Source organism: Triturus cristatus, chromosome 12, assembly GCF_964204655.1.
Source record: "Triturus cristatus chromosome 12, aTriCri1.1, whole genome shotgun sequence".
Taxonomy (NCBI): domain Eukaryota; kingdom Metazoa; phylum Chordata; class Amphibia; order Caudata; family Salamandridae; genus Triturus; species Triturus cristatus.
Window position 1 is genome coordinate 21,193,657 of NC_140595.1, and position 19,776 is coordinate 21,213,432.

At 44.9% G+C, this 19,776-nt stretch overlaps 1 protein-coding gene across 1 annotated transcript in view; it reads left to right on the forward strand.

Moving 5' to 3' along the window:
• Positions 1–1,919: 1,919 nt before the first annotated feature.
• Positions 1,920–19,776, forward strand: part of OCEL1 (occludin/ELL domain containing 1) — a 59,695-nt gene continuing 41,838 nt past the window's right edge. The window contains exons 1-2 of the mRNA XM_085639948.1: positions 1,920–2,108; positions 4,308–5,578. Coding sequence (XP_085496074.1) covers positions 4,505–5,578 — 1,074 coding nt within the window. The 5' untranslated portion in view covers positions 1,920–2,108; positions 4,308–4,504. The remainder of the gene's footprint in view (positions 2,109–4,307; positions 5,579–19,776) is intronic.

The following is a 19,776-nucleotide window of genomic DNA, read 5'->3' on the forward strand; positions in this document are numbered from 1 at the left end:
AGAATATCTATCCAAATCTGATTTTGGTGGAGGCTAGCCGAAGATTTATAAAGCCTACTAGTTCTAGATACAAAGTTATTTTAACTCAAGATTTAATTACGTTGTGTAAGTCTCCCCCAAATGAATTTGTTTGCTATAACTTGTTTAAGTTTTTTAAGAGTTTTTCAAAGCGGTTTAAAATGCGCATACAGTTATCAGTCTTAAACTCATGTGTTTTGTATTTGCCAACCCAATTCACTGTAACCTGTTAATGCCTATAATTTTAAAACTGTTTTAAAAGTATAAATATAACTATTTTATATTTATGTACTTGCATTTGTTGACCTCAGCTGAGGTCTGAATCAAATAAAATTAAAATGAATTGAATTATACGTTTCATTGCAGTAACACTTTCTATCTTACATTCATGTTTCATCGACCTGCATTCAAAGAAAAATGTTAAAAACCCGTCTAAAATGGAATGCATTTTAGCATTAGTTGCTCCAGCTGGCTCTCAGAGCGAAGGCTCTGGTTGGTCGAAAAGACACTTGTTATTTTGCAGGGCCTCTTGCTATTTTTGCATTAACATCATGTTAGCCTCTTAGGCCTCCTGGCTTGTTGTGTATTACCTTAGCACAATTCAAATAACACAGGGGTACTTGGTAATGTTATGCTATACCCATTCTAGAGTTGTCAGCAGTAGCCGGGGCCCTCTGGGCATCAGTCCTTCTATTATGCCTATTTTCAGGACTCTGAAAATAAGATGCCGGGCAGGATATGGCCAGGTGTTGGGAAAGGTAGGCATGTACATGGCCTGTTCTGTGGCTCTGATACAGGCCTTGCTGAAGCCTGCACTTCACCCGTTATTGTATGTGACAGCCAGGAGCTTCTCAGAAGGAGGCCTGCGCTGTACCTATTGTGTGTGTGTGTGTGTGTGTGTGCCAGAAGCTTGTACCACACAGGGTTAAAGAAGAGAAGAACTGAATGAAACGAAAAATAGAAACCAGCTGCAATTTCATTACATGGCAAAGTGGGCTGTCTGGGCGCGCAGCGGTCAGACTGTGCCCGGCCCCGCAAGGGCAGGAAGGCTGGGGTCATCTTTATTGCGTTAAGATCGATTTCCCGCGCGCCCTGCACACATAAACCCAGATAAAGCTGCGTTTCCGCGGCCTCGGAGTGAAAGCCGCAATAAAATAAAACACCCTCTTGCAAACAATTTAACTGCAGCGCGTGGAAGAGCAACTCTGTCCTCTTCATCGGCTAGGGAAAGAGCTGGGAGCGCTGTAACGTCACTTGGGTGCCTCACTGGCAGCACCGTGACGTCACTTCCGCGTATCTCATACGCACAGCTTCTAGCACTAATCATACTTAGCTGAATTGTCACCCCCTTTGAGGTATCCACATTCACACGCGTTACGTCATTGTCACCCTTTCTAGAAAACAAATATAATTTAAATTGTAATAGGAATGTATTTTCCCAAATGTATGTTCGGACTACAAGTACCAGAATGCAAAGGGGGAATCGGGAGTGGTGTCTCTACCACATATGTCTGTAAGTATAGCAAACGGGTCGTTCGCTGCCGAGCCAGCGCAAGCAGGAAGCACCAAACAGAAAACAGCTTTATGCTTCCTCTCGCCCCCTCCAGCGGGCAATCTTTGTTGCACAGACAGGATAACAGAGAATGCATCACAGGCTAGGATCAGAGGTCATAGCACAGATTAAGAGCCCCAAGAAAGGAGGAAGGAAGGGATTCAAAATAAAAAGAAAATATCTATATATATATATATTTAAAATGAGAGTGTGGTACGGAAATGCTCCAATCTCATTCGGCAAACAAGAGGTCAGAGAGTCGGGTTCTGCTTCGCTGTGTGACGGACCGCCCCCGCCCCACTGGAGCGCGGAGCGGTTAATATTTAACACCGCGGTATAGATTAGCGCAGGAAAACCACCCGATGAGAAGCGGGAGGAGGCGGCCAGGCCCCGAGAGCTTGGAGGCATCGGCTGTGAGGACTTCAACACCCCTGCAGGCAGAGCCCAGAGACCATCCTGGCAGAGGCATGAAGGAGGGCCGGACTGCGCCAACATTGGGGTTCTGCCCACGGTGATCCCAAGGAAGCAGGATGAGCAGGTTTGTGCGAGCTCTCCTTGGGGGATGCGCGAGCGGAGGGTGGATGTTTGGATATGGGCTCCTGAAGAAGAGTCCAGTGAGGCCGAAACACGTCAACGGTTGCCCTGCATGGCCTTGTGCTGCACTTGGGATTGATATCTGTTTACTATAGGCAATAGAAATACATATCCTTTGCACGAGGGCCTCTAATTCGAAATAAAAATGACTCTTTCCTTTTCATGTAGCTCTTATTGCTGCCGCTCAGCCGGCTGCTCAGCACTCCCAACTGCACCAAACACGAGAATTAAACCATGCAAATAAACAAACAGATGTGCTCCGGAGCGCGCGTTACCCACGCAAAAAAGATGGATTATAACACAGTCTTTTGGTCAGAGTTATGCTCTCGCGCCACCCACGGTGCCCTTTCTGGACCTGTGTTCAAAAAACATGTTGAAACTTTTTACTTCCAATGCGAGTTAACTGTTTATTCGCACGGGCATGGAACAGCGCCTCACACTGGCCACCCATGCTGCGCCTCAGATCCAATCACACCACGCACACAGGACAAAAAGGGGCAGATTTATGTTTGACTTGCGCCTCATTTACGCTGCCGTTGCGTCACTTTTGTGACGCAGCAGCGGCGCAAATCCTGCGCCATGGTGCGGGGTATTTACAACGTGACGCATCTGGGAGATGCGTCACGTTGTAAAGCTCTGCACCACATGTAGGCGTTCCTGGGCAGGGGGGGGCGTTCCGGCGCAGGAACGCCTCCTAAAAGTGGCTGAGTGAAATCTACAAGATTTCACTCAATCACTTTTGAGCCCATGCTGCGTCAAAACCCTGCGCCTGCTTGAAGCAGGCGTAAGGATTGACGCAGCATTGTGCAGGTAGGGCCCCCCAGAGCATTGCTGAAGCTGCGTCGCACTTGTGTGACGTGACGCATCTGTGCCGTTTTTGCCCCATGTGCGCATCCATGATGGCGGAGCTGGGGCGCAAAATAACTGGCGCATCCCTGCTGATGCGTCAGTTATTATAAATATGCCCCAAAGAGTTCACCAAAAGGTGACCCCAAACGAGGACAGAACACCACGAAACACCCAGACACAACTGCACCCGCGCAGTGCACTTTGAAATGCCTAATTCTGTTGCAATGTTCAAAATAATGGCACCGCCGCCCTCCGGTATCGATATCAGCAGCGGCGGTCGTACTTCCATTAGCATTGCTTATTAGTAACATCACTCTCGTTATTTCATTACTTTTATTGTTCATGATGCTCCGTTACTCCGCGCATCTGGGAGCTCTGGGCTCACCCACGCTTTGCCCGTTGCAATTGTAGTTCTAATTGTATTTATATAGCGCTTACTACCCCTGACCTTGAAGTGTTTTTGGCGAGTAGCACGCTACTCCGTAACCCACAATGGATTAGTGGTGGATTAGTATAGTACAATCCAAGATGTTAATTTGAGCGGTGGACATGTGAAAAAGGACTGATTGAGGAGGGAAGAGTCTAGAAAGTGTTATTTGGGAGATCATAGTAGAAAAATTAGGCTTGGGATGAGTCAAAGGGGCACCTTAAATCCCAATTATTGAGTATATAGGCACTGGCAGCCCATGACGCACAAACAGATAAGGGTTTCCCGTAAACTGCTTACTATATTTTAGTAACACTGTTTAATGTCATTTTCTTTTTACTTTAGTCGGGTCATCACGTTGTTTTTAGCAGGAAGTATTCATCTGTCATATGCCTGTTTCATTTGTGGGCATGCCTCAATGCCATTGGTTGGCCCTGTGTTGGCGCTGCTGGGAGTACACCCACGTGACGTCACGCACACCTAGCGTCATTACGTACTTCTTCGTAACTGTACATTACAATCATTCTGTGCCTGCTCTTACACAAGTGACATCACCAGTGTGACTGATTGTAAAGAAGGGACGTCACAGAAGGGTGCGTGCATGCACTTACATCACTATAGAGCACCACCTTTATCAATGTGATGTCACAAAAGGAGTTGCCTTTAATGCAGTGACGTCACTATGGGAGATACCGTTAATGCTGTAATGTCACTGTGTGCTGCCTTCAATGCTGTGACATCACTTTGGGGCTGCTTTCAATCACATTACGGTATATTATGGGATTACCGAATGCTGGGACATCTTCATTGCACATGTTGAGATGAAACCTTAACAGTTTCCTCACTCACTCTTACCTTTTTTCCTAGATTTGGATTTCCTGTCTCCCGCTCTCAGCGGCCCCACAGTGCATTCAGATAAGGGCGTGACCACGAAGCGAAAGAGGTAATGGCACATGGCCATTGGACGTGGCAGGCCACGTGGTTGGTTAAGTGAGCCCTAGGGTGAAGGCCTCTTAAGGCAGAACTCCACATCCAGAGCTGAGGAGGACAGGCAGAGGAGGGCAATGGTCAAGCAAGAGACAGCCCAGGGCGGGGCAGCGAGGTGGTCCTCACAAATGTGGCAGAAAGTGTTTGGCCAGCCCACCAACTCAAGCTCTTCCTTTGATTATTATGACAGGTCAGGCGATGAGTCCAAGGACCAGACAGGGACCACTGCTGGCAGAACATCCCCCCATCTGAAGCCCATTAGACGCTTCATCCCTTCATCCTGGAAAATCTTCCAAAGAATCAAAGAGCAACCGGAAGAAGTAACTTGGGCCAGATATTCTACTAAAGGCTTAAAGTGCTCTCCTCCAGGAAGCCCCTTACTGGACCCCCGGAAAGGCCCTGTGGAATATCAGAGTGGGTCAGACAGTGACTGCAAGAAGCTTTCATTGGTCAGCTGTGAAGATTCAGAAAAGAAAACAGGACCTCCATCCAGCTCCACAAATGACCTCCACGAATGGAGAAGTCAAGCATCCTTGAGTTATGGGGAGAAGGTCGATGCTTACAATGCTAAATACTCCTACATGAAGTCCTGGCCTGGCCTCTTGAGGATCCTCGCAGGTGTCCAGCTTCTCCTCGGAGGGATGGTGTTCGCCTGCGTTTGTGCCTACATCCAAAAGGACTACCAGTGGTACAACCTCTTCGGCACCCAGATACAGACAAGTTATTTTGGAATGGGTGGGGGGTACAAGTACTATGGCCCAATGACACCCTTTGTGATGGTGGTCACAGGTCTCGCATGGATTGTCACAGTCATCTTGTTGGGCTTGGGGTTGACCATGTACTACCGGACCATTCTCCTGGACTCCCCCTGGTGGCCCATCACAGAGTTCGTTATCAACATCATCATGTTCCTGCTCTACATGGGAGCCGGCATTGCATATGTCAACGACATCAACCGTGGCGGCATGTGCTACTCCATCTTTTCCAACAACCCCCTCATTGTAGCTTTCTGTCGAGTGGAAGGGGGGCAGATAGCAGCCATTGCCTTCCTCTTTGTTAACATGGTGCTCTACCTGATCAGCTCCTTGGTGTGCCTACAAATGTGGAGGCACGAGCGGGCGCGGCTGCAAAGAGAGGTCATTGAAAGGCAGGTAAGTCTGGGAATGCTGTGAAGTTAAGAGAAAAGCTAAGAATCTGGCACGTTCTCATCACTGTTCCTGAATATCTCTGGAGGATTGAGGGTGGAAATACTTACCTGAAGAGTAGGAGTACAAAACAGAGGACATATTGTGATGCACCCTCCTAAGGCGAGGCGTGGAACAAGCAGGGGGGAATCACACCAGTGCAGGCTCATGAATTGAACATATAGCACATTATGTCACAGGAAAAGAGGTGCCTCACATGCCCTGTATGCAGCAATGGTATTGGTTGGACAGAGGAGTATACTGCCCTATGTTCAGGTATGGTATTGGCTGGAAATAGAAGGGGCTCACTGCACTAGTTCAAACATGGCATTGGTTGTCCTGAGTTCAGGTTTTGTATCAGCTGGACAGAGGAGTGGACACTTTTCCTGGGTTGAAGGATGGTATTGGTTGGCCGGCAAAATAGATCACTTGTCCTGACTTCAGGGTTGGTATCAGTTGGACAGAGGAGTGATCACCCCCTGGGTTGAGGGATGGTATTGGTTGGAAAGCAGAGTAGACTATCTGCCCTGGATACTGCACTGAGTTTGACCATGTTGATATATTTTGATTATGTTTATGGTCCTGAGCAGGCGTAGGTTGGCCAGAGAAAAGATCAGGAGTTTGTTGGGATGGAGGTAAGTACAATCACCTCTTATATGATCATCGTTTTCAGAAGCCAATAAGTGGTCATAGAATGTGGCTGGTTGGCAACCAGAGTGGTGGACTACATTAGAAATTTCTGGTGGCCAGTGGTGCCTGGCACATCTCTTCAGTTATTCCATGCCTCTCACTTTGATGATGGCTGGGTTCTTTCTTATTTAGTTAGGGCCAAGCAGAATAATCAAATGATTATGCAGCCTGTTTGAACTACAGTCGACTGCAGGACCACTGAGTGTCATAGTATTAGCATTAATGAGAGTGTAGAGGGTTATATATAAGTTTACAATAGTATGTAAAATCCAGACTAGTCTCAGGTCAACTCTTCACAATTTAACTCCACAGAGAAACTTGTTAAGAGTGTTTTCAGATGTGAGGAGCATGTGCTGTTCCATATCTACATCAAGGAGGGATTCATGTTCCTGGTTTTATCCCCTTTGGAAACAGCCAAGTTTCACCACTCATCTGAACAAAATGATTGTGGATGCTTCGGATCTTGGCTGGTTGTAAGTTCCAGAGCTTGGCGGCTTGCACTGAGAAAGCATGCTTCCTAAGGTCTTCTTAGAGTAAGGTTGTGTGATCATCTGTAGCACAAGCCTGGAGCACAGTCTCCTATTTTGTTGGTATTGCTTGAATTTAATTCATAAGTTGAGTGGTCCTTTTCCTTCCAATACTCTGTGGACGATGTAAAATGCATCGAGCATTGCTCTTCGAACTATAGGTAGTAAGTGGAGTGATTGCATGACTGGAGTCGTGTTCTCTTGGGTGAAGGTAGATATCGAGTCTTGCAGCAGCATTGTGGATTAATCTTATTTTGTGTATGATGAAACAGAGGTTGGCATGTTACAGACTGTTGGCCTAGTCATGCTTGGAGATAATAAGTGTGAGGAAAGATTGTAGCTTTTGTTGGCACCCAAGGCATGGAAATATGCGCCACAGTTTTCATTGTGCAGAAGGTGCTCTTTGTAACCTTTTCGGACATATGGTGTGAAGGACAGGTCTGAATCTATATGTAGACCTATATTTCTTACCTCTCTTGACGCAGCTAAAGGGACATCACATTTTTGGACCTATGGCGATAGGCTGGTGTTAGCGCTGCTGTCCACATATGATCTGCCTTTGCAGTATTGGTCTTTAGGTAGGTACTCATCATCCGTGCATGCAAGGCATTGAGTCAGTCATCTAATCTCAACTTGTGGAGATGAAGTCTTTGTAGTAGCATGTGTTAGTTAGTGTTAGATGCAGTTGATCTGTTCAAAAGCAATAGGGCAGCCACTCTATTCTTGTACACTGTGAGTTTTAGGTCATCCCATATGGAGATGAGGGATTACTCTGTGCCTGGTCTTAATCCAAATTGTTGGTTTTCCATCAAGTCATTTTCCTCAGTAAACTTGGAAATCTGAGTAAAAAAAGCATTTTATCTACGAACGGGTTGTTACATATTGGTGTACAAGTTTTTTTTGTTTTTTTTTTTTTTTTTTTATGTTTCACAAGTTTAAGTTTATTATGTTTTGGCTCTCAAAGAGGGCCACATAAAATAAAGACACAATTATACAACAATACTTACAATAAAATCACAGACAAACAGATGAGAAGAAGATACATCATATACACTGGTCTGACAATTGACAGATATTTCTCTATATTTCATTCAATAAATATTTAAAAAACCTAAAAAAAAGTTAAAAACTTTAAAACAGAACATTTCATTTGGAGGACAGTAAAGTGCATGAAAAAAAGTGTTTACATTTAAAATTCCTAATTGTAAACAGATAGGTTTCAACCATTTGTAACGCAATGGGCGTAAAACAGGACAGATAAACAGAACGTGATTACGATCCTGTACAGCATTATGACAAAGATTACATATAGGAGATACACCATACCATTTAGCTAAAAGTGGATTTAGTGGAAGCAAATCTTGTCTTAACAGGTACCAAAACCTACGGACTCTGTGGGGGATATTCCATGTGAGGTATTGTTGTGGCAGCTTTAATGTATATGTGTTTAAAAGAAGTTGCCTTTCCGATTTTCCTTGTTGGGCAATCATATCCAATTTATAACTGAGCTCCCAAGATGCACTTTTTAATTTAGATTTTAGTTCGGAGGGAGTAAGTAGGAACAGAGTACTTACATCCAGCTCTAACAGAATTACTGCTTCTCTAAAGTTTTTTACTAACAGGGAAAACTCATTGAAACTGCCCAGAAGCTCATTTTTTATGGCTTCCCGTAAGGAATCCTTTTTACCTCTAGCTATGCAAGCTACCCACCTTACCAGAGCTATCAGCCCCTGTACCCAACAACTTCTGAGTCCGAACTCCAATCTACATGAGGATACAGAACAAGCTGTATTAATGGAAGTAATTCTTCTTAATATCTTTCCTTCCATTCTATGTAAAAATCCCCAGTGTTTTAACTCTACTAATTCTAACCCATACAATAAAGTTGCAGGGATCTTTGCCCTAAATACCTCCATAAATAGTGTAAGGTGTCTCTTCCCTGTAGCCTTGTACAAGGAGCATTGTGACATCCAACATATCTCCTTTGAGGGGGGAACTAGTAGGATTGACCTATTTAATGTCTATGCAAGAGGTACCATAGGGGACATAAATTCATGTACCTTATCCATTTTAGATCAGGCATTAGCAATTTGCCCCCCCACCTCTAAAATTATAGTGGGAGGGGATTTTAATTGTACATTCGAACCACTAGATGGTGACGATCCCTTGGGTATAGAGGAAGTGGATTCCAGATGGGGTATCCCGACCCTGTCTCTGCCCACAATCAAGAAATGGTCACCAAGGGTTATACAGATTAATTCCCTCACTGTAGAACATAACCTCAGGGCTCTTAATGGTAGGACCCCTTCCGACCCTGACGGGGCAATGACCTTTAATAGGTTAAGTAGCCCGTCAAGAATCGATTACATCTTATTAGACGTGGAACTTTGGTGTGACCTAGTAGATATGGTGGTGACTCCTTCACAGGATAGTGACCATAACCCCCTATGCATGTCGATAAGATGGGGGAGGCGGAACACCATAGAGAGGATATCGCACCCGAAGTCTACTAAGGAGGTGATACCTTTCCAAGGGAATCGAAGACTCAAGTGGGAGAAGGTTCAGTCGCAGACTCATAATTTGATAAAAATCAGGACGTTTGTTGAAGATCTGAGTATAGAAATGGGAGTGTTTGATCCGGACCTAGCGCCTGCACAGGGCATACTTTTTTCCCAGGCGTATAATAGTTTAACGGAGAAACTTGGGGAATTCTTCCTCCTAAAAGGTAATAATAAGGTCAAGAGTGGTGGCAGGGTTAACAAAAAAACTATATCGAATAGTCCCTGGTACACGGCGAACTGTAAAACTTCAAGAAACGAGATCAGAATTGCCTTGCGTGAAAAGAACCAACTCCGGGTTAGTGTAGCCAGGAAAGATTACGCTAGGGCCTTGGAGCAAGCAAAACGTGTATGGGAAGAACAACACTGGCAAGACCTCAAGACAGCTTCCATAGGAAAGAATTCCTCGCTGTTTTGGGACTTGATCAACAAAGCCAGGTTGAACAGCTCTCGCCCTCTAGATAACCATATAACAGGTCAGCAATGGCACTCCCATTTTTCTTCAATTTATGGTGGGCCAGAAAATTCCAATATCCCTATTGGTTATGCCCCTAGTATTCACCCCAAGCTCCCGGTCAGGGAACCCTTTGACAGCTGAGGTGCTGTTAGCTATTAGTCACCTTACTCCTAAGAAAGCAGCAGGCCCAGATGGGATACCTGGTGATCTCCTCATGGAGGCCCCTGAGTTATGGGCTAACCTCATCGCAAAAATAATAAATCTCATCTCCCATGGCTACCCAGTCCCAGCTTCGTGGAAGGGAGCGGAGGTAATCACTGTCTTTAAGAAGGGTGACAGAGATGACCCTGCCAACTATAGACCAATCAGTTTGATTGACGTGCTACAGAAGGTGGTTGGCAGGGTAATTATATCTAGGGTCGGCACCTGGATGGAAGAATTGCATGTGTTGTCACACCTCCAAGCAGGGTTCAGGCAAAAGGTGGGCACGATGGACCAGGTCTTTCGCTTTTCCGCGATCTATTGGAAGTCGGTTACCATCAATAAAGGTAGTTTATACCTGGCTTTCATAGATCTTCGGATGGCCTTTGACCTGGTACCACGTGAGAGGCTGTGGGAGGTTTTGAAGAATATGGGATTTCCAGGCCCCCTCCTAAGTTTAATTGTGCATCTTCATGAAGGGAATTATGCCAGGATCAGGTGGGGTACCCAAGGGGAACTAACCGAAAAGATCCCCGTGAAGAGGGGTGTACGCCAGGGATGTGTCATGGCTCCCACTCTGTTCTCTCTTTTTGTGAATGGAGTGGTGGATTATTTAAGAGAAGAACCGGCTGATGCCCCATCCCTGGCAGGAGTTAAAATCCCCACACTCCTCTTCGCCGACGACACTATTTTAATCTCTAAGTCGCCGTCTGGCTTACAAAAGCTCCTGAACCGATTTAGTGCATTTTGCCTTGATAGAGGTCTTACCATCAATACTCTAAAAACTAAGCTCATGGCTCTAGCACCTTCACCTAGATTTAGAAATAATCTCTTACTTAATGGAGAGCCCTTGGAGCAGGTAGAATCATATGACTATCTGGGCATCAGGGTTAATAGTCGCATGAGCTGGAAGGATCACTTGGCTAAAATGGTGTTAAATTATAAAAGAACATCTGGGGCGGTTATGAGTGAATATCGTAAATCTAAAAGCAAGCCCCTCTCACCGCTCCTAACAATTTACGAAGGCCAAGTTCTCCCGTCCGCTTTATATGGCTCAGAACTGTGGGGGTTTGAAAACACTGTAGAGCTGGACAGGGCTGAAAACAAGTTTCTGAGAGACGCAGTAGCCCTCCCAGTCTCCACTCCCCTATTTCCTCTAAGGGCTGACATGGGCAGGCGCCCCCTTAAGGATATAGTGCGCTTACGCCCATTACTTTTCTGGGTTCGTCTGCGCAGGACAAGGGAGCTCCTGGATTATGCTGCCGCCCTAGATGAATTAATCCAGCTAAACACCAATAATAGGGTTAAGTGGCTGAGCAACTTGAAGCGGTTGGTGGTGCTCCTGGGTTTGAGCGACTCATGGGCAAACCAATCACCTCCGCCTAAGATGGTGATTAAAAAGCTCTACTGGAATCTAGTTCAGCAGGAAACACTTTCTAGTAGTTCTGTGGGCTCACTTACTGAGCGCTTTTTGTCCTTTAAGTGGTCATGGCGCTTCGAACCCTTTTTGGATTACATCGAGCAGCCCTTAGATCGATCTCTTTACCTGAAGGTTAGACTCGGGATCCTCCCAGTAAATGCTTATATCTCGGGGTGGAAAAATAATGTCGGCAAAAGGAGCTTATGTCCTGGCTGTGCAGCCCCTACTGAGTCAGTGGCACATTTCTTTTTTGCTTGCCCGGCATATAGGGTTGCTAGGAGGATCTGGCTAAAACCACTATGTAAGAATATGGGTGTTAGATGCCATGCATCGGCTTTGCGGATACTTACCACCGATACCTCTTCAATTACTATGGTTTGTGGAGTCGCAAAATTTTTGGGCTCTGCTTGGCGCTCCCGCATGAGGTGTTACAAAACCCATTCTGAATCATTTATTAGTTCTGAAGCACTTGTTAGTTAAGAGTACTTGGTTAGGATGCTCATCATCCTGTCTTGTGACTGTACTTACTTTTAATGGTCTAATGCCAACTGTGTTTTATGAACCCTTGTTTTGAAATTTTTAATTGTATTATGTTACTAATTGCTCTTTTATGATGAATTTCATCGAATAAAGAATTTGAAGCATAATCCCATACCATGGGCTAATGCTTTACGCGAGTTATGATCTGTATGGAGTTTCTCACTTAAGTTTGCCGATATTATTTTACCCAAAAAGGTGTAGGTTTTTACCACCTCTAGCTTATGTCCGCCTATGGCCCATCCGTAATTTACAGACCTACATTTTTTCTTTCCAAAAATACACATGATTTTACTTTTCGAAGCATTAATCTTCATGAAATTTGCTTCTGCAAATTGATTTAATGCACATAAGCGGTTAGACAAGCCCTTCGGAGTTAAATCTAATATGAGGATATCATCTGCATACATTAGAATTGATACAGGAGATCCTCCAATTATCGGGGCTATCCCACCGCACACTGAAATGGAAGAAGGAAGGTCTGCCGTATAGAGAGAAAACAATATAGGGGCCAATATGCACCCTTGTTTTAGCCCATTAGGTGAGGGGATAGATTGAGACAAACCTCTTTCTCCACCTTGTAATACCTTACACCACGTGTTCGAGTGGAGGGCTTTTACAAGTTCGAGCAAATATAACGGCATCCCTAGAATAGCGAGTTTTCTCCACAGGGTTGGTCGGTCGACCTTATCAAACGCTGTGGAGAAATCAATGAATGCCGCATATATTCCACCACCGCGAACACGTACATATTTATCGACAATCACCTGTAATGCTGTTAAGTTATCAAGTGTACCATGCTCTTTACGAAATCCAGTTTGTTCCAAAGGTAGGATGTCATTCGCTTCCATCCATTCGGAGATTAAAATCAAAAGACATTTTGCAAAAATTTTCCCTATCGAATCTAAAAGAGCAATTAAACGATAGTTCCCAGGGCTATCCCGCTCTCCTTTTTTGAATATCGGGATTAATATACTTCCCCTCCACGAATTAGGGACTGATCTCAGTAAAAAGCACGCACGGAATACTGGAAGGAGAATCCTACTCCAGGATGTAACGTCTTGCTTTATTATAGACATGGGCAGCTCATCCGGGCCCATAGCTCCGGACGCACTCATACTCTTTATCACCGAAGCGATCGTTTTCTCAGATGGGAGCTCTATAATAGGCTGACTATTTAGGGCTAAATCCCAGCTATCCCCCTCTACATTATTAGAAGCATACAAACTGGATATAAATGATATCCAGACATTTTCGGCAATAGAGATAGGGATAGGGGAAGTTCTTACCCCACATCCCTTCCCTATTAGGGTCCAGAATTCTCTAGATTTATTAAAGGCCGATGCCTCTCTTAACCTGATCCAGAGAGAATCTTCTTTTTCTCTTTTTAATTTGATTCTAAGTCTAGCTCGCCTTCTTCTTAATAAGGCTATCTTATACTCATTTTCCTTAGTTCTACTAATGAACTGTTGCCTTACGAGTTTATTTATTTCCTTATTTAGGGGTAATAATAAACTAGGAGGGAGATATGGCTTTTTAGGTTTACTTAATTTCCTAGCTCTCATGGTAAGGGTTTCCTTAAGAGTTTCAAAACATGAAAATTCCCTACCCTGCCAATCATCTAGATCAAGTAAGGTTTGGGCAAGAATATTTTGTACGTCTTTCATAGTTGAAGGGTCCCAGAAACACCTTCCAGACTTGCAATGAATTGAAACACCTTTATTAATTATAGACCATGATTCAGTATCTGGGGTTTGTAATGAAACTATTATATTAATCACATTATGATCGCTCAAACAAGATTGAGAGACCATCATGTCCTGAACATAAGAAAATGAATCATAATCCGTAATTACATAGTCCAAAATAGATTCACCCCTACAGGAATTATGTGTAAACTTAGCCGGAGTGTCAGAGGGCATCCTACCATTTACAATTAACCCCTCTACATAACTAAGTTCTTCAAGTAATATCTTTCCTCTTTTGTTAGTTTTCATTTTACTAGGAAAGATTGCTTGGGGTATATTGTATGCTTCTTCCTTAAATTTACTTCTAAACAAGTCTATACTCGAAGTGGACACTTTACTATTTAGGTCACCCGTAAGTAATATATATGGGGGGTGATCGAGCTCCAGTAGTTGTTTGACATAAGAAAACATTCGCTTCAGAACGGTATTAAAAATCTCTTCAGGTGGGATATATGCATTAAGAATTACAAGAGAGGACCGTCTACCTGTGGACACTAAATTATTAATAGTAATTGATTGAAAAAGATTACTAGTGTCCTTATAATGGGAAAATTGCCATTGTAATGAGTTTGATAAAAAACAGGCTATTCCTCCTTTCGCGTGCCCTTTTCTTGAGGGTGTGGCTGGGGCCTCGAATACAAAATAATTTTTCCCCCCATAAAGAGAATCTTTGCACTATGTTTCCTGAATACATAGCACATCTGCATTCAGAGAGAACAGATAATCAAACTTCTGAGGACAATTATGTAATCCTGCAGCATTCCAGGATATGATTTTTAATTGACTGTTAAAGATGTAGAAACGGTCTTAAGTTGTTCGATGTGTTACTGGATAAAACTCCAGGAAGCCAATTCCAGTGTTGATTATCTTCTGTCATGGAAATAAGAAGATTTTCAGGGGGAGAAGGTACCTGAGAGACCATACGCTTTCCTCTAGAAACCCGTATCTTTAGATCTTTATTTTGAATAATTGGGTCTTCTTGCCCAAGTCCCAGCTCAGAAGCTCCTTTTCTAAAGAACATATGATTTCCATTATTAATAAAGGGCAGCACATCAATCCCTCTACGTTGAAATGATTCCGCTTGTTGGAGGACAAGATTCGCAATTATTTTTGAACAGAATTTTACCCTTACGCGCGGACCATTTTCAAACCCCATTATTGAAACCAAATCAATGTCGCTTGACAAAATAAGTTTTAAGCATTCAATGTCCTTGAAGGAATTCAGCAACCATGATCTATTCATATTAAGGTCTAAATCGAATAAGGGGAGAAAATCCAGTGACAAAGTATCCACACATGGGTTGGAAGTTTTTAGTGTTACAGTAGATGAATTAGTGGTCACATGCGCTAAAGGCCAAAAAGTAGATGCCGATGGATTAAGTACTATTTTTTCAATAGGCCTATTACTTGTAACTTCATCCTTTGGTTCAAGAGGTTCTATCCCACCAGCCTCAGAACAAAGGGGTCCTCCATCCAAGGTGCTGACACCGGGGGGGCCTTCAGCTAGAGGATCGGTGAGGCCACCAGCAACCTCAATAGATGAAGTCTCCTGTATTAAACTATCTAGAGTTTCTATAACATCAGTTACTTCTGTATTTACATGCTCTTGAAAGATCATTTTCCTCTGTCTTTTCTTCTTATATTTGCGAACAGGTTTCCTATTTTTCCCTTTAATCTTTCTGCTTTTTTCTATTACTGTCCCAGTAGTCACCACAATACCTTCAGGTTCTTTTTTATCCTGAATAAAAATAGGAAAAAATTCGCTTCCAGCGGTTGGGTTAACCACTGCCGATTGTTCTTCCTTCAAAATCGGTTCTAATTCTTTCCTCAAAGATGCAGAGATTGGTAAAGAAGAGGTTGAGGGCTCATGAATATCTACTTTTAATACCAACCCCGCAGATACATTTTTTCTTAATGCAATGTTACTATCAATAACGTTCTGAGCAATAGGTTCGATAGGAAAAATAGACCTGTTCACAGCATTTTTGGCAGTTAATACTTTCAATATTTCAGTAACTGAATCCATAATACAGTCAGTGCTCCCAACGAATTTATTCAATAAACCTAATATGGAGGTCAGCAGATGCTCAAGTGCTATCAGAGAATCAGAAATTGGTTTTTCATTTTTTATATATTCAGGTGCAGTAAGAGAGCAGATACCTGATAGGTTAAGTTGAGGAGATTTCAAATCGCTCTGCAGTGAAAAAATATCATTAGATGTCATAGAGGGGGTGCTACTATATAGCCGTAATCCTGAAGGCGTTGCTCCGTTTAAGGAAATACAAGGATCAGGCTGTTTCACAACCCTCTCACCCATATAACGACCACACAATTCTAGATCAATACTAGACGGAATAGAGATTTCTTTTATATCCTCCACCTTCTCTTCTGTAACCTTAGGAGTATTATACTGAAAACCTTTCAAATCTGCCTTCAGTAAGACTGAATTATCTCCTTTGGGAGGACATGCTAGGATGTCTACATCTTTAGTCAGGAGTAAGGTGGGAGAAACTTTTTCCGTAGCTGACCTAGAGTTAGTGTCGAAGGCTGCTTCTATCTGCGGTTCCGTCGTAGTTATTGTCTCATTGTCAGTAGTGACTGGAACTTCCATATATTTATTCTCTGGTTTTTCCCATAGTTTAAACAACTGCATCTGTCCCTTCAATTGTAGACTATGTTCAAAATTATTCCTCAGGGGGTTGGACCTAGTTTTAATACATGATCTCCCCCCTAAGACTCTTCCAGAGCGTAGTTTTTTGGCTGTCATTTTGTATCAAGTAAAAGGATAAAAGCAAAAAACTAATACACAATAAATTAACCAATGATATACTAAGAATCAACTGTCAATGTATAGTTTATATATGCGACCAGTCAATAGTTGTATAGTTGTATCACCCTCACCGTTTTATCGCCTTCAATAGCTGTAGAGAATGTACATGCTGTGAGCAGCAATATGGAAATAACGGGGCCCTGCCCGGCCAACCTCGGCCACTGAGGGCCACAGAGGGCCCGCCCTTTGCCCGGGCTTAGCCCGGCGTCCGCCCGCGCGCGTCCCGCGACGCGGGAGGTGTGCTTGTTTTTATGGGACCTCCGGGCGCGTGATTAGCGTCACCTGCTCCTGGGGCTGGGGATTCTGGGGGCTGAAGTTTTTCTCCTCTCGGCGGCCGCGTAGTCAGCAAAGCGGCGGCGGGAGAAATGAGAGCCAGCAGCAACCACAGGACAAGCAGGGAGAGCAGGTAACTATCTGCAGGGTTCCAATGTTCGTAATCAGCTCAGGGCAACACCCGCTCCCCCGGAGGTGTGCTTGTTTTTATAGGACCTCCGGGCGCGTGATTAGCGTCACCTGCTCCTGGGGCTGGGGATTCTGGGGGCTGAAGTTTTTCTCCTCTCGGCGGCCGCGTAGTCAGCAAAGCGGCGGCGGGAGAAATGAGAGCCAGCAGCAACCACAGGACAAGCAGGGAGAGCAGGTAACTATCTGCAGGGTTCCAATGTTCGTAATCAGCTCAGGGCAACACCCGCTCCCCCGGAGGTGTGCTTGTTTTTATAGGACCTCCGGGCGCGTGATTAGCGTCACCTGCTCCTGGGGCTGGGGATTCTGGGGGCTGAAGTTTTTCTCCTCTCGGCGGCCGCGTAGTCAGCAAAGCGGCGGCGGGAGAAATGAGAGCCAGCAGCAACCACAGGACAAGCAGGGAGAGCAGGTAACTATCTGCAGGGTTCCAATGTTCGTAATCAGCTCAGGGCAACACCCGCTCCCCCGGAGGTGTGCTTGTTTTTATAGGACCTCCGGGCGCGTGATTAGCGTCACCTGCTCCTGGGGCTGGGGATTCTGGGGGCTGAAGTTTTTCTCCTCTCGGCGGCCGCGTAGTCAGCAAAGCGGCGGCGGGAGAAATGAGAGCCAGCAGCAACCACAGGACAAGCAGGGAGAGCAGGTAACTATCTGCAGGGTTCCAATGTTCGTAATCAGCTCAGGGCAACACAATATTGGTGTACAGTTTGCTGCACTAGATGGGTTAATGTTCTTGTTCTATAACACCTTCCTTGACTTAAAGGAAAGGCCCCAGACAGAGGGATGTAGCAAGTACTCAATTCAGGAGGGTTTAAACAGGTAATTCAGAGTGCTGAACTTCACACCCCAAGCTCAGGGACATCTAAGAAGGGCTATAACTGAAACAGCCGCACTGACACTTTATGGTCATGTGGGGTTGAAGGTCAGGTTTAGTCTCACATTTATGAGAAGGGTGGAGGTAGGCTAGGAGACTCCAGGATAGTGACTAGTTGGACAATTCACTTACTCTTGGTAACGCCTTATCTGGTAGAGACATGATCTAGACACAGCTTCCTTACCTATGAACTCCCTAGGCATTCGGCTGGATCCGGAAGTCTTTTGCTCGAGCAGTACCTTTGCAAGTCGGTAGGTGGTGTTGGCCGGCTACATGTGACGTCCATGGAGTCGCCTGCGCTGAAACTGATGACCACTTCACCTATATAGGTGCCACCTCAGGGCGCTGATGTCAGTTACTTTTCATGATTTTCCAAGCCAGGAGCACAGAACCATGAAGTGCACTCACAGTGGTGTGTTTAGAACAACTAGGGTCCTGAAAGGGATCAGCCCTGACCCTCAAAACCTGTCCGAAGTGCGGGGAAGATGGGTGGGTCAGTAAGGAATCTGCCGCTAGATCCTGTCTCTACCAGATAAGGTGTTACCGAAGGTAAGTAACTTGTCCATCTGACAGAGACATCTAGCCGCAGATTCCTTCCCTTTAAATAGATGCCTAATCAATACCATCCCCGGAGGAGGGACTGCAGACAAGGTTAGACCAGGAAGGCCAGCTGGAGAGAGCGGCCAAAAATGCCAGCCTTTCAGACTTGACTGTCCAGGCAGCAGTGTTCAGTAAACGTTTACAGGGATGCCCACATTGTTGCCTGGTAAATGTCAAAGACTAGAACTCCACATTGTAATGCTGTGGTAGCAGCTTTAGCTCTGGCGGAGTGAACCCTTAAGCCTTCAGGAGGCTGTACCTTGTCAAGAGCAGAGGATGACCCATTGTGATACAGTCCTCTTCTGCACCGCGCAATCTTTCTTTGATCCAACGTATCCCGCGAAGAGTTGGTTGTCCATTGGGAACTTTTAAGTGCGGTCAAATTAGAATGACAATGCTCCTTTTGGGTCGAGACGGTGGTCGCTCCTCCTCTGTAGAGGGGTGTGGAGGAGCATAGCAAGTGGGCCAGGTGACTGATTGCCACACATGGAATGGTATTACCACTTTCGGTAAAACAGAGGACCTAGTGCGAAGCACCAACTTATCAGGGAAGATCGTCTGGTAAGGAGGCTTGGATGACAGAGCCTGCAATTTGCTCACCCTCCTCGCATTAGTTACTGTAAGCAGCCGGAGGGTACAGTTGTGCAGAGGTTCAAACAGAGCACACACCAGGAAGATGAGAACCAGGATTTAAATAAAGAGGCTTTGTTTGACAGCCTCAAGAAGGCAGACAACGCCAAAAGGTACCCTTTAAAAATGCCCGGGTAGAGCCCTGCTCAGCAAGGGTCAAAATAAAGAGAAGGACTTGAGAGAGGGAAGCAGAAAGAGGATCAACACGCCTTTCTGTACAATAATTCTTTTTAAAATTCCACCGGCATGCGTATAGTGGTAGAGGAATGCCTGGCTGCTAAAATAACATTACAGACTTCGGGAGGAAGGTTGAATGCTGTCAACGGGACGTCAAGGTCTCGTTGAAAGGCAGGAGGGGTTCCGAGGAGGAGACACCCAGCTGCAGGACCTCTATCAAGATATTAGTCTTGAAGGGAGCTGAAGGTGCAGGGATTCAGCTGCCTTTCACACCACCATGACATATGAACCTTCCTCCTCTGTAGCCACAATAGGGGGAGAAAGAAAGCCAGATCCGGAGAGGTATCCAGTCCGCTGGCCTCACCTTATTCCTCATACCAGCCCATTTCATGCTCAGATTGGTCTTGTAAAGGGTCCAGCGACCCCTTCCAATCTTCCTCCATTTCAAGCCCTTCAAAAT